Source organism: Bombus affinis, chromosome 16 (genome assembly GCF_024516045.1).
Source record: "Bombus affinis isolate iyBomAffi1 chromosome 16, iyBomAffi1.2, whole genome shotgun sequence".
Taxonomy (NCBI): Eukaryota; Metazoa; Arthropoda; class Insecta; order Hymenoptera; family Apidae; genus Bombus; species Bombus affinis.
Genome location: NC_066359.1, coordinates 8,656,466 through 8,670,396, shown reverse-complemented (window position 1 = coordinate 8,670,396; position 13,931 = coordinate 8,656,466). Strand labels below are relative to the sequence as shown.

At 40.9% G+C, this 13,931-nt stretch overlaps 3 protein-coding genes across 19 annotated transcripts in view; 2 read left to right on the top strand and 1 right to left on the bottom strand.

Annotated features, from left to right (window-relative positions):
* The first annotated feature begins 288 nt into the window (after positions 1-288).
* LOC126925558 (GTP-binding protein 128up) lies at positions 289-3,095 on the top strand. Its single transcript, XM_050741237.1, has 8 exons — positions 289-510; positions 839-1,004; positions 1,117-1,247; positions 1,329-1,568; positions 1,768-1,936; positions 2,233-2,362; positions 2,487-2,609; positions 2,691-3,095. The coding sequence occupies exons 1-8, from the start codon at positions 469-471 to the stop codon at positions 2,791-2,793; spliced, it is 1,104 nt and encodes a 367-aa protein (XP_050597194.1). The 5' UTR covers positions 289-468; the 3' UTR covers positions 2,794-3,095.
* Positions 3,088-13,931, bottom strand: part of LOC126925544 (centrosomal protein of 131 kDa) — a 109,403-nt gene continuing 98,559 nt past the window's right edge. For 2 of the 10 annotated variants that reach the window (XM_050741190.1, XM_050741189.1), the window contains 8 exons: positions 5,832-5,946; positions 5,308-5,738; positions 4,999-5,216; positions 4,274-4,433; positions 3,945-4,201; positions 3,670-3,841; positions 3,421-3,584; positions 3,088-3,340 (listed from right to left, as the gene is read on the bottom strand). In XM_050741190.1, the coding sequence (XP_050597147.1) occupies positions 3,202-3,340; positions 3,421-3,584; positions 3,670-3,841; positions 3,945-4,201; positions 4,274-4,433; positions 4,999-5,216; positions 5,308-5,738; positions 5,832-5,838 (1,548 nt within the window). In that variant the 5' untranslated portion in view covers positions 5,839-5,946 and the 3' untranslated portion in view covers positions 3,088-3,201. Of the gene's footprint in view, positions 3,341-3,420; positions 3,585-3,669; positions 3,842-3,944; positions 4,202-4,273; positions 4,434-4,998; positions 5,217-5,307; positions 5,750-5,831; positions 5,947-6,008; positions 6,129-6,199; positions 8,762-9,559; positions 10,000-13,931 lie in introns of those variants that run through there. The other 8 variants (XM_050741186.1, XM_050741180.1, XM_050741181.1 and 5 more) reach the window with 8 other exon arrangements.
* The window catches only part of LOC126925554 (basic-leucine zipper transcription factor A), a 92,198-nt gene continuing 87,641 nt past the window's right edge, over positions 9,375-13,931 (top strand). For 7 of the 8 annotated variants that reach the window (XR_007713995.1, XR_007713994.1, XR_007713993.1 and 4 more), the window contains exons 1-3: positions 9,375-9,523; positions 11,945-12,041; positions 12,806-12,979. Coding sequence is in view for 5 of the 8 variants with exons in the window: in XM_050741234.1 (XP_050597191.1) it covers positions 9,512-9,523; positions 11,945-12,041; positions 12,806-12,979 (283 nt within the window). In the remaining 3 variants the exon portion in view is untranslated. Of the gene's footprint in view, positions 9,524-11,169; positions 11,884-11,944; positions 12,042-12,805; positions 12,980-13,931 lie in introns of those variants that run through there. The other variant, XM_050741232.1, reaches the window with a different exon arrangement.

Here is a 13,931-nt window from a genome sequence, read left to right as displayed (position 1 = left end):
TAATATTTTTCATCGAGCAACTGCCCGAGAAATGGAAGCAAGTATAAGAAATTACAGCGCATACCGAATACAACTCTACAGCTTTTACCGACACATAGAACGGTGCGCACATTTTCCCTAGAGTCGCCACGTATCCGCTCTCATTTTGTTCATAAATTTTACATCTACTTCGTATTTGAAAACTGACCTTAATTTTTGTACTTTTCTCTTTTCTACGTATACTTATTCGCTTCTCTGGAATCCTGTACGCGCACGCGCACGCGTGTGTGCCTGTATCGTGTATGTAGTGAAACATGTGTTTTAACCTGTCAGCACGTGGAAGACTTATGCAGTAACATATATATATATATATATATATATATATGTATTTCGATAGTTTTGTAATGGAAGAACGTGAAAGGGCTTAAAAGAAATTTACTTAACTTAAATTATATCGCAAGTTAAAAGAGGTTTTCGTTTTCTATCAATATGAGTACCATATTGGAAAAGATCGCTTCGATCGAGGCCGAGGTAACCTTTATTTTATCTTCGTTCGTTTCACAGCGGCTTGCAAAAATTTCCAGCCATAATTAATTTTTAGCTTTATGTTCGAAAAACCATATCTAAAAGAATTACAAGTAATATTGGATATAAGAGTGTGATAAGTAAAAGAATATAGTATAATACACGAAGGATATATATGAATAATAAATAAATATTTGTATGCTTAACATTCTTTAAAACGTTGCTTACAAAATATAAATTGAACATTTATCTGATATTTCTTTGGAAACGTCTGCAAATCGCTTTATATTCACACTCTATTAAGACATTTATTATAATATATCTTTGTCTGTAGATGGCTCGCACCCAAAAGAATAAGGCTACGTCTGGTCACCTTGGTTTGTTGAAAGCTAAATTAGCCAAATTAAGACGAGAACTTATTACACCGAAAGGTGGCGGAGGTGGTGGGGAGCAAGGTTTTGAAGTAGCTAAAACTGGTGATGCTAGAATAGGTTTCGTTGGTACGTAATAAGGAAGTCTAAATCTAAAATCCGAATGCGTAAAGCATAAAGTTTACAAACAGCCAATGAAGCAATCTTTCATTTCGCTTTGCTTGTTCTACAACGATTATAGGTTTCCCTTCTGTGGGTAAATCTACGCTTTTAAGTACTCTTGCTGGTGTTTATTCCGAAGTTGCAGCGTACGAATTTACAACTCTTACCACTGTTCCTGGTTGTATAAAGTATAAGGGTGCAAAGATACAGGTTCCCAATTAGTTACGACTATTTTACCATAGGTATACCTTTATATTACATATGGTATGAAACGTCAAATGTATCTTCCAGTTACTCGATCTACCAGGTATCATTGAAGGCGCGAAAGACGGTAAAGGACGTGGGAGACAAGTAATTGCAGTTGCAAGAACTTGTAGTTTGATATTTATTGTTCTGGATGTACTGAAACCGCTTGGACATAAAAGATTAATAGAGCACGAATTGGAAGGTTTTGGACTTCGTTTAAATAAGCAGCCACCCAACATTACTTTCCGCAAAAAGGATAAAGGTGGCATTAATTTCCAAACCACGGTAATTGAACGGCAGGGAGAGGAGAAACATAGAGAACTACACGTGATACGATTCGTTTTAAATTTTGTACGACTTAACTATCTCTTTGTATATCTTTCATTGTATCGGACAGAATCATGTGTAGCTTTTGTAAAATGGTTAGATGGTTGTGCGCAAGACTTTGTGCAAGAGAACTTAAGACGGTTGTATTATGTTCCAGTGCGCACAGTCGGAACTCGACTTAGAAACAGTGAAAAGTATTCTGTCCGAGTATAGAATACACAATGCGGATATTACTTTACGATATGATGCCACATCCGACGACCTAATTGATGTTATCGAGGGAAATCGCGTCTACGTACCGTGTATTTATTTACTCAACAAAATAGGTAATTGCATTTGTACGCGCGCGTGTAAGATCATTTAATCCTGCTGTATTCCTTGAATCAATCTTAGACAATTTCTTAAATTTGAGGAGACTATGAGAGAACTGTTGTTGACAGGAGGCATCAGTTATCCTTTCAATTTTGTGCTGAAAATTTATTATCAATATTAAAAGTTTTTGTTTTAGTTGACACTAAAACTGAGATAGATGGATAGGTATATACAAAATTCGAGGACTACGGCAGGGTTAAAATGATTGAGCTTGAATTACCGATGAGAATCTTCTTCATTTGATTTTTAGATCAAATTAGCATCGAGGAACTAGATATAATTTATAAAATACCGCATTGCGTTCCTATTTCTGCTCATCACAAGTGGAACTTTGACGACCTCCTTGAAAAAATGTGGGAATACTTACAGTTGGTCAGAATGTAAGTAGCATTCAGGTCGATTGATTTCACTAGTTTTTTCTTTCTCTTTTTTTTTTTTTTTTTTTTTTTATAAATAATAAATCGTGCGTAATAATCGACACGTTTATTTGATTCTGATATTTAGCTATACCAAACCGAAGGGTCAACTGCCAGATTATAATTCTCCGGTAGTATTAAACAGAGAGAAACGGACGGTTGAAGATTTTTGTAATAAATTGCACCGATCTATCGCAAAAGAGTTTAAGTAGTAAGTATTCGCTCTAATTGCATTACTAATGATTTATTCTTGACTGCCAACACATTTTTTATTTGTTTACCTTATTTTTAGTGCCCTTGTGTGGGGTTCGTCTGTCAAACATCAACCACAAAAAGTCGGAAAAGATCACATATTATGTGACGAGGATGTCGTACAGATTGTAAAAAAAGTATAATTTTTATCAAATATTTCGCGTACCGTTACTATTAATTACTATTGAATAGATTTTTATAGACCGTCTTCTGTAATTAAGTGTCGTAATTTTGGAGTTTATTTTGTTTTTGTTCGTACAAAATTATGGAATATTTTGGTCAGAATAGTGTAATACGAGATGCGTTAAAGACATACACAAGGAAAAGATATACACATAGATATATTATACATATGTATATTGTACGAATAATAGTAGAAGTGGCTGAAAATGAAGTTTTTATCGAATAAGTGCGTAAATTATTAATAGGTACATAAATCATTTAAGACGGTTTTATTTATTTTATACGAAATGCATACCTAATCCTATCCGCATAAGTAAAAAAAAGAAACACATATGATCGAATAAGTCACAAAACAACAACATTGTTATTTATAAAGTTTTTAAAATATATTCCCTTCTCTGTTGGTCCAATAATTTTTCCAAATGTTGACATTTTAATTTGACGTCATCACGTTCTTTGGTCAAATTTTTGATCGTCAGTGCTTTTTGAGTCATTATCAGTTTTATTCTAAAACGTGAAAACGGGGTGTACTTGATAATATTAATAAGCACCGAGGTATTAATTTTCATGATTAATTAAGATCGAACCTGCTGTGTAATTGAGTCATCGAGGTGTCTCTATTCGCATTGATACGAGTGATTTCATGATAAAGCGAAGCAATTTTCTCCTCCAATTCCCTTTTTTCCCCTTCGATTTCTTGCCTCGCTAATTTTTTCGAGTTGTCTCTTTCCATACTTAGCCGTTTGATTACCTAAAGGATACCCGTTTCTCATTCGGAACGTTCGGTAAGCCAATAATTGACTTACGACGAATTTCCATTTTAGAAAATATCCTACCTCGTTTGCGTTACTCAACTCGGATACGTATTCCTGCAACTTGTTTTCCGCGTGTTGCAACTGAACATCGGTTTTCTCCAGTTTATCCTTTGTCTGCATTAACTTAGTTTTATGAAGCTGTTCGTTATCTATCGCGGTTTGCAAGTCCATTTCGTACTTGTCCCTCAAAGATCTGAGAAACGGCACGATTGTGTATGTGTGTGTGTGTGTGTGTGTGTGTGTGTATTTTGGAGGTCGCTTAGGCCTCGAACGAGAATCAATAGCAAATTACCTACCTGAGCTTGCAATCAACGTTTCGTTCAAGCGTCGATCTTTCGTTTCGAAAGTCTTTTTCTAAACGTTCGATGGCAAGTTCGATTTGTCGATCCCTCTCCTTGTTACACCCCTCTTTTATCTTACTCTCGGCTTGTTCAATTCGTAAGTTCTGTTCTCTCTTGTAATTGACCAACCAAGCTTCCCACTCAGCCTTCAGCGTTTCTTCAAGAGTCTTCTTCTCGTTCGAGTGTTGCTGCTTCAGAGTCTCGACTTCGCTCTAAAATTTCACGTCGATTCAAAGAAATCGATGGAATCAACAGATATTCGAAGCTTTCGGTTCGACCTCCACCTGATACTGCGAATGATTTTTTTGCAAACTGGCCTGCATTTCGGCTTCTCGTTTAGCTTGTTCCTTGGTAAAGTTTTCTCTGTCGCGTTGCAACTCTTGGAAAAGTTTCGTTTGTTGTCCTTTAAATTGGCTTTCCTGCTCTTCCAGCTGCTCTTGGTATCTAAAAAAGATCTGACATAAAGATCAATTGCACACAGCATTAGTCTAGTCTTTCAGAAGCGAAAGGTACAATGGCTTGCGAAACTATTTATACGCTTATCGGCATCTTTTACGAACATATTACTCGTGTTATACGGAACATTTTGAAACGTTATTAGCGTTATAACGGCATCCAGCTATCATGACATGGTAGTAGTAAAAATTTTAAACGATTCTGAGAATGTATACGGAAGTTTCAAGATATTTGGTACGAGTATATATTTTGCAGAGATCGCAAAACTATTTAAAAACATACAATAGTGCTCGACATTGATAAGTCTTAGTTTAGTATTCAATGAGACCATCTTTAACGCTTGTTACATGCTTAAGGTGACTATTCACGTTGTATATTAATTTCTTACCAGCTATAAGTTTACAGCAAATATGTTGCACAACATCTACGTACACATATATAAGTACACGGTTTCCCGATTAGGTTCAAATATAATCATAGCAGTCGCGTCTCATTAGCGTTGATAAAATTTCAAAATGTTTTTATATAACATTATATAAAATTAATTCCACACCTGGTCCACAAAATATTCTTCTCGTTGGCCAACATTCTCTCGTGACTGGCGATCAATTCTAGACGCAGTTGTTCCAGCTGTTGATTAGAATGGCGTATTATACGCAATTCGGTGTCCTGTAGTTCTTTCATATGTATATTTCTTAGCTTCTGAATTTCCTCGGCGTGTTGCTCCGTCATATTACGTAACTCGGGTTCCAAACCTTTCACAGTCATTTCCTTAAAATCGACGAATCAAAATTACAAGTCGTTAAAAACTTTGATAAGCTTCGTAGCGATGCGTCGTATAAGTAAACCAGATAGTTGGAACCTTGATCTTTGTCGTTCTGGCCTCTATCCATCTCTCCCGTTTAATCTTCTCAGCGGCGGCAAAATGCTCTTTCGCTCGTTGCAACTCTACCGTATGCCTCTCTGTTGTAGCCTTCAAATCCCGTTGCATTTTTATTTCGATCTCTTTAACCCTCTGCGCCAACGAATTGCATTTCTCGGTCAAATCGGTTTTCTCTGAGATCAGCTGCTCGATAAACTTTTGATGTCTCTTAACTATCCCCTTGTATTTCTCGTCCTGTTGCTGCAGTTTGGAGGCGCTGCTCTTCCTCTGACTTTCCAACCTGTCGCAAGCCAATCTCCTTTCCGTCTTTAATTGTTCTTTCAAGAGCGATATGGTAGCGTTCTTTTCTTCGAGTTGCAGCTGTGCCGTAGCTAAATCCTCTTTAAACGCAAGGTGGCTATCGCTAGGGGCTGAAACAATGCTAAGAACAGGAAGAGTTTCCAAGTGTCGATTTACAAGCGGGTATAGCACTATGACTATATATGACTATACCCGCTACCTACCTGTCATAGTTCACCACAGTTTTGTTAGTCAGTGGCTGCAGGTTACCAAATATCTCCCCAAATATAGTGGTGGCGTCTATCTCTGGTATATTTATCTTGGTATCATCCAAAGAACCTGTCGAATGCATACCTATTTTTATAGAAGCACAAGGAAACAAAGCGAAAAGCTCTTAATACCGATGAAACACATTATTATCAGCTACCCTCTTCGAGTTTGGCCAAAAAAGACATTAGGTCGTCGTACACAGTTCCAGTTGCTACATATTTCTCTTCGGACTCGTCTTTCTCTGGTTTCAGCTGCAATTAGAAAGTTCGATCGATCGGATCGAGCCAAACGGATAGAAAGTTGATCGCATTGTTTCTCGAACCTGTAACTGATCGATTTCTGGAATCGTCACGGCAATGTCTTTCTCGAGATCACTGATCATACTGCAAAGCTTCTCGAACGAGCATGCAGTCGATTCGACGAAGTTTTGATTGCAGTCAGCATTCCCCATTTTCTCCATGATGACGTTGGAATCATCGTTGATTTCTCTTCTCTCGTACATAATATTCTCCTCTGTGAGTTTCTTTTGTCTGGACTCGACATATTTCGATAGGAGGGACTTGTTCACGGGTGGTTTCCCGTGGATCTTTGGATGGTCGATGTTAATCATAAAATACGGAACGGAAGGATTTACCGTTGTTATGAAAGTTCGAGCAGGATCGTATTGACTGCCCAAGAGTTTTTCACCCCTTGTTTATAGGTGCGTTTGCGGTTGTCAAGACAATGTCAAGGTAACGCGATCAAATAACTTCACCTTCAACTTTTGCTTTGGATAGAATAACTAGTGGAAGACTAAAACGAAATTCCATTTGATCGCAATCTTTATCAACCGGCTCACGAAAATATTTCGATACTTAGCTTACTTTGACATAGAAATGTTTCAAGTACATATCGTATACGCGTTATATAAAACATTTTGAAATTTCATCAGCACTGCAACGAGACACGACTATCGTTATTATATTGGTTAAATTTGACACGAATCTCAAAATGTATATAGAAATTATAAAATATTTATCGTGTTTAAACGTATGTTTGTGAAAAATTAGTGTACAGCATGAACAGCAGCCATCTTAAGCGTATAATAATGATATAATATAATAAATGATATAATAAAATAATATGATCTCACCGAATACCGTTTATTAAACCGACGTTTATTAAAATATAATTCACTGTTTGAATAGTTTTGCGGTATCTGTGAAACATGTATTCTTCCACTAAATATCTTGAAATTTCTACGTATACTATCCGATTTGTTTCAAACTTTACCAATACAGTCGAATCCTGATAACACGAATCTCTGTAACTCGAAAACCCCTATAAGGCTATACGATATTGTTTACTCCAAAAGAGTCTGACTCTAAAAGTCGAAATAAAATTTACTTTAACTCGAATTTTTTGTCACGTGTACAGATGCATTATTTTACCTTGAATTTAACTCGGATTTAAATCGAACGTAGGATAGCCAGATCTCTGCAACTCCAAGTGTACCTATAGCTATGCTGTGTGTGTCAAAGGATATGAGAAATCAATCGTTCCACATTGTCTCCTTTCTTTTAATTATTACACGTTTGTTCCAAACAACGTAAGACGACATCAAGCCGCGTATCCCTATTTCTTCTCTCTTCGATCACGTGCACGGTGACCACGGTGAATGGAAATTTTGATAAATCGAAACCTCTAAAATTCGGAGATATTAACACTTTCCTCGAGGTTCCATCGCTGTTACAGGCTACCGAGGTTCGACTCGACTATAATCACGATAGTCAAATGTTATAACAGTGCTAATGAAATTTCCAAATGTTTCGTATAACGTACGCAATATATTCACGAAAGATGTCTGCAAGTGTTCGAATATTTGCGTGAGCCGCGTATATTTGTCTTTAGCTAGTACGCGACAGTATGAATATTTGAACGATAAAGATAAAGATAAATAAATAAATGGTGGATGAAGGTAGGGATGGATAACAGAAAAATGATTCGTTGCAGCGATCGCGATTACCGCGCGTATCCCCTTGTCGCTAATTGTCCGTCGTCAACACTACGTATGCTTTATCTTTTACGTATTTGTGTTTAGGTTCTTTAGCAATATTTATTTTATTTCCATCACTTTGTATCATTTTTTGATACTTTTGTGTTTTCAATTTCAGTTCGTGATAACAATGCAGTGCGCGTCGTGTCTATGCTGTATTTCGTTTAAGAATATATCGACGGGGCAGAGGGTAATGCAGAGTTCGTACGTTACCGCGCTGGTGATTGCTAAAGGGTTGCTAGAGTGCAGGCAGCACCGTTTGGGGCGACCTGGCGAAGTGGGAATAGATCGTAGGGAACACGAGGAGATAGTGGTCGTCAGTCGGAAGAGAGTGGCGCGCGTGGGGCGAGGTTGCTGCGGGTGAACTCGTGGTGAGAAAGAGAGCCGAGGGTGAGGGTGAGGGTGAGGGCGAGGGCGAGGGCGAGGGCGAGGACGAGGGCGAGGGCGAGGGCGAGGGCGAGGGTGTCTGTACGTACACCGAGAGAGAATCGATCTAAAACTAGGAGTCGCCGCAGTAACCGCTGGGAGGAAGCCACTGTTACAATTTGCCCCCATATGCGCTAGTGAAATCTTAGATCGGGTAATTGTACGGCGAGAGAGCAGCCAGAATGAGGTGTTCCCGCGAGGTGGTCGCTCACGTTCGGCCCGCACGTTGATTCGAACTCACGCGATACGCCACGCCGATACCGAGCTGATACAGTGCGGAAATCCACCAAACGATTCACTCCGAACTGAGGTTCTACACCGAAAAGAGAATAACAGACAAAGAGAGAGACAGGGAGGGAGGGAGGGAGGTAGAGAGAGAGAGAGAGAGAGAGAGAGAGAGAGAGTGAGAGAGAGAGGAAGAGGGAGAGAAATCGACACTGATAGAAAGAGAGGAAAAGGCACGAGGAGCGCGCCACAGACAGATAGATCGACTGCGAGAAGCGAGAGAAAGAGGAAGAAGTGGAAAAAGAGGAAGAGATAGATAGAGATAGAGAGACAGAGAGAGGGAGAGAGAGAGACAGACAGACAGACAGACAGAGAAAGAGAGACATAGAGGCAGAGAAGGATAAAGACAGACAGATAACGAGAGGATGGAAGTGAAAGAGAGATAGAGTGAGGAAGGGAGAGAGAGAATAAGAGCGAAATCGAGAGTGTGAGAGACGGAGAGGGACGAAGAGAGAAAGAGAAACGGTGTCGCATCGCAAGGTGTTTCGGTATACGGTGCACGAGACGGAGAAACGTTCGCGAGAAGATCGCGAGAGGTTCGGATCGAAGGAAAAACAAGCAAGCGGGCAGGCAGAGAGGCGAAAGACCAAGAGGAGAAAGGGCAAGAAACGCGCGGATCCAAGAAAAATCGAGAGAAACGGGCCGAGAAAGGGAAAGAGAGAGAGAGAGAGAGAGAGAGAGAGAGAGAAGGAGCGGGAGCACGAGAGAAAGAGAAAGGGAGAAAGAGAGAGAGAGAGAGAGAGAGAGAGAGAGCGCAAGCAAGGGTGGGCGGACAGTAGTGCACGAGAGCATCCCGTCGCCACGATAATGCGACGTGCAGCTTCTTTGCTCGTTCCTTCTGAATAAGTGCTTGCTGGGACGGTCCCTTACCTGCAGGGATATGACGTAATGGCAAGAGAGGTACGCATTTCTATTACATTCTCATATTCTTATTACCGATCGTTTTTGTACAACCGCGAGCTCGTTGCATCCACCGCCTGTCCTCTCCTTCTCATCTCTTCATCTCCGTAGCCCCGAATTTTTATCCCGAATTTTTCTCCACGATCCTACAAGACGGTCTCGTTTGCTCTACTTTTTATTATCCTCCTAATGTACGCACCTTCCTCGCGAGTGTACCATCCATGTCGAAATGCTTGTCAACCAGTTACGCATTCGCGTCACGGACTCACGCGTACGCACGCATAGATTATGATAACCGTACAATTTTGGTAAACGAAAATATCGCATACCTTCCGCTACTGGTGCATTCGTCTAGGTCTAGATTATCTAGTGCTCGTTCACGTTCGTCCGTTTCCTATGTCTTTCGATCGTCGTTCTTATCCGCGAAACACTATCCTGTATTTCTCTTTCTCTTTCTCCCTCCCCCTCTCTCTCTCTGTTTCTCTCTTTTTCTTTCTGTCCCTCTCTTCCTCTTTCCCTCTCTCTCTCTCTCTCTCTCTCTCTCTCTCTCTCTCTCTCTCTCTCTCTCTCTCTCTCTCTCTGTCTCTCTCCCTTTCTCTCCCGAGATTCAGACTGATCTGACTGCGTACGCTGGTCAGCGCAGCTGCCCTTTTAGGTTATGCTTTCTTTCCGTCCGCGAAATCCCTTAGGATCGGCGTGGCCTCGATTGCGGTGTGTAACGGTTCGGAGCGTTTAAGCGATTGTTTACCAAGATCGTGCCCCGGAGGAAACTGCATCGAGTGCAATTCTGTTGCTGAACGAGAGCAACACGCCGAACGAGGGAGAGTGCGGCTGGCCCTGGTTACCGAGATTCTCTGCGTTTCTTGCACCTCCTAACAGTGTTTTTACCACTGCTTCGTTTCATCCCCTTTGTATTTTCCTTACTTTCCTAGCTTTCGATTTTTCTTTCTTCTGCCTTTCTCTTTTCCCTCTTTCCATTCCTCCCTTTATTTTCTTCTCTTTTTTCTTCTTCCTGACGGTTTATCCGAGAATGATTGAATCAGGTCAGTGTTTTCGACCATAAGTTGCGCCTGCGTCTGCGCCTTGTTCACTTTGCGCCTCCCTGTTGAAAACTAGGGACAACCCAAACATAATATTCCTCTTTGGCTCGCATTATTCTAATATCGTTTGCGAGTCCCTGTAGCCCGATCCAGAGACCCCTTAACCTCGATAATCGAGTAATCGCTACCCTCTCGCGTTCTCGAACTCTATGCTCTGCGTTCGATCGTGCAGCCACACTCCTAAGTTGTTTAAGAAAAGAAAGAGACGTTTGTTTTACTTTGTGATAAGCCATCGAATTGCTTGATGTAGGGGCCCGTTTGTTGGCCAGTGATGTTATGAAGAATCGCAGGAAAATTTTGGCACGAAGCAAGAATTTTCGCTTCTTTCTTTCGTTCCACTTCTAAATTCGCGCTACGATCTGGAAGGATACAAACTGTTACGCCGTTCGTTTTTTCTTGAGACAGTTGATACCGGCGCGACAAATTTTGCTCTAATTTGCAGGTTAACGGACTTGAGAGACTGTTTTTGTTTGGCCCTGTATGCCCATGTTTGTCCTACTTTTGTCCAACAGCGCTGGCTGGTGTCGTTTGTCTTCGAGTACACCAGACCGACTAAAATTTCGAAAACTCTTCCCTGTGGGCACTCTCGTAGTGACGCGTTGTGTACGCGTTCTAAATAAATTCTCAAGGAGAACGTTAAATTTTTTCCCGTGATTCTCTCGTTCGTCGTTTCTCGGCCAAGAGTGAAAGACGAGAAGAACAGGGACGAAAACGTGAAAAAAGGAAAAAAAAAAAAAAAAGAAGAAAAAATATGTAGCGCGAGCTGTTGCAAGGATATATAGATATTCGATAATAACTTCCCAGGCGAGGCGCGCGAAAGGCTTTGTTTATAGTCTGTTCTACTTATTTACCGCGTATAAAACACGTAGGGTAAATTACTTTCCCGTTGACCCGGTGCCTGACACTCCACTTAACATCTAGGCGATAAGCATTTTCCACGGCGGCTCGCACGCGGTTTTACAGTTTCTTTACACGCAATTACATCTCGTTTAAAGCGATTCCCTCTCATTGATAGACCTACTATTTTCCAATACGTACAGGACTCAACTAGCCTGCTTCTCTCTCTCCGGCCTGTTTTCGATGCTAACTCAACGAATTCCTCCGGCATTGACCGACACGTGAACGCGCCAATTATCCAAACTGACTTTCTTCTGTGAGCCTCCTTTTACCAAACTCTATCCTTAGTGCCCCTCTGCGAATCCTTTGTCGTGTCCTTTACCTTTACCTTGTCTTCTTGATCGCGTTTGTAAAATGAAACTGGTAGGTTTCTCGCGCAATCGCGTGACTTGAACGCAAACTGCATCGGTTAATTTCTGTGCAGGAGTTACGGAGCAAGAGACCTTTTAAGATATGGGACAGCTGGCGTAACGTAAGAAAGGGACTGTGTGTTAGCAATTTCGAGGAACTGATACACCAGGGTAAGAAGCGAGCGTGCCCTCTGAAACCGCTAGCGAAAGTAACGACTCGCTGGTGCTCGCTGTGGAAAGTATACATAATGTATCTCGACGATTCTACCTTTGCTCCGAACCGGAGCCGCCTTTGCTTCGATGCTCGATTTCTCGCGATAAGCGCTGCTCTGATACACGACAATTTATATACATAACGTGATTTCTTTCTTTTCACGACACACAAGATATTGGATTACTGGTCGCAAGGTATCGCTTTTTTTATGCAGAACATTTATTCGAATCGAAGCGAATCGAATCGAATCGAATCGAATCGAATCGTCGCCGCCCGTTGTCGGACAAAGAGAGAGAGAGAGAGAGAGGGAGAGAGAGAAAGAGAGGGAGAGAGAGAGAGAGAGAGAGGGAGAGAGAGAGAGAGAGAATAGAGAAGATAACGGATAACACGTTCACGAAGCGTTTCGTACGAGATCTCGAAGAAAGAACCGTAGGCGAGGAAGATCGTGAATATTCTCTTCACCGAGAGAGGCATCTACCATCGAATCGAATCGTATCGTATCGAATTAACCCGCAGATTCGATTCGAACATCGTGAGACACTCCTCTCTCGAACAGCGGATAAACATTACTTTGTTCGTTCGTTATTTCGCCTCGGTCTACTCTTCTTTCTTTCCATTCCTTCCTATCGTAGTTCGAATCGACGCTACAACGTAACGCTGTCGATCGATCATGTTCCAGGCCGACTAATCGCTGTTTCATTCTTTCTCTCTTCTCTTTCAGGTAAGGAGAAATTGGGCGTGCCTCAGAACGAGAATGTCTCCGTAGTTCTGGAATCGGACGGAACGCAGGTCGAGGACGGCGAATATTTTAAAACCCTAGCGAATAATACGATTCTGTTGTTGTTACGGCATGGTGAACGCTGGTGTCCAACTGGGGTCGACATCATACGCGCCGGTACCTATTCGAAGAATAACCATTATCTGCCGTGCATAAGTATCAAGGATACCTGCTGATCGAAACATTGATATTTTTATCGTATTTTCAACGACGTGGTAGAAGAATGCGCTTCTCTATCTATTAATTCTTCTTACTTCTTCTTATAACTGCGATCCAAAGTGAAACTTCCGTTAAATCGAAACTGAAACATATGATACATTCCACATTCCACATCACTGATAAATAGCTAAATAAATTCATCAAATCTATAGAAGCTTATAAAATGTAGTTGGAAACATATATTCTGCTTGTTCTAAAATTTCAACGTAGATGCGATTAAAGCCGCTTAACTTGGATGTTCCCCGTAGATGAAATTTTCATCCACTTTCGATTATTGCTTCTTTATATATACCAGTTGTTACTAATTACTAAATACCAACTGCTGCTTTTATCAATTTCTGCCAACCGTATATAGTTGCCGCGGATAAGACGATAAGCGGAAATTCGATAAAAAATTTGAAGCGTGCTTTATACGTTTGCGATATATTGAAAGCGTTCAAATACCTATGCACGGTAGCGTTGTCTTGGCGGAAAAGAGAGGTAGAACCGAGTAAACGCGTGCTGATAGGATTGACCTATAAATTAGAGCATAGACCGCGAATAGCCGTAAGAGTACAAAATGGAAGGATTCCGTGAAAAGTAGACAAAGAGGATGATCGAAGCGATTCGTCGAAAGCCAAGAAAAGACACGCCGTATTAATAAGATATTCCATTATCTATGCTGCATTCTCTCTCCTCTTACTTCCTCGCTTTGAACGTGATCAGCCTTTATCACCGCTTTTATCCCTCTTCTCACGCGGTTAAGTAAACAGGTTGCAAATAACGCGATACTCTCCTGCTAAATATCTAGAGCCGAATTATTTTTACAGAGAAGCAGGAAAAGAGCGGCGGGGAGGGGGGAGAGAGAGAG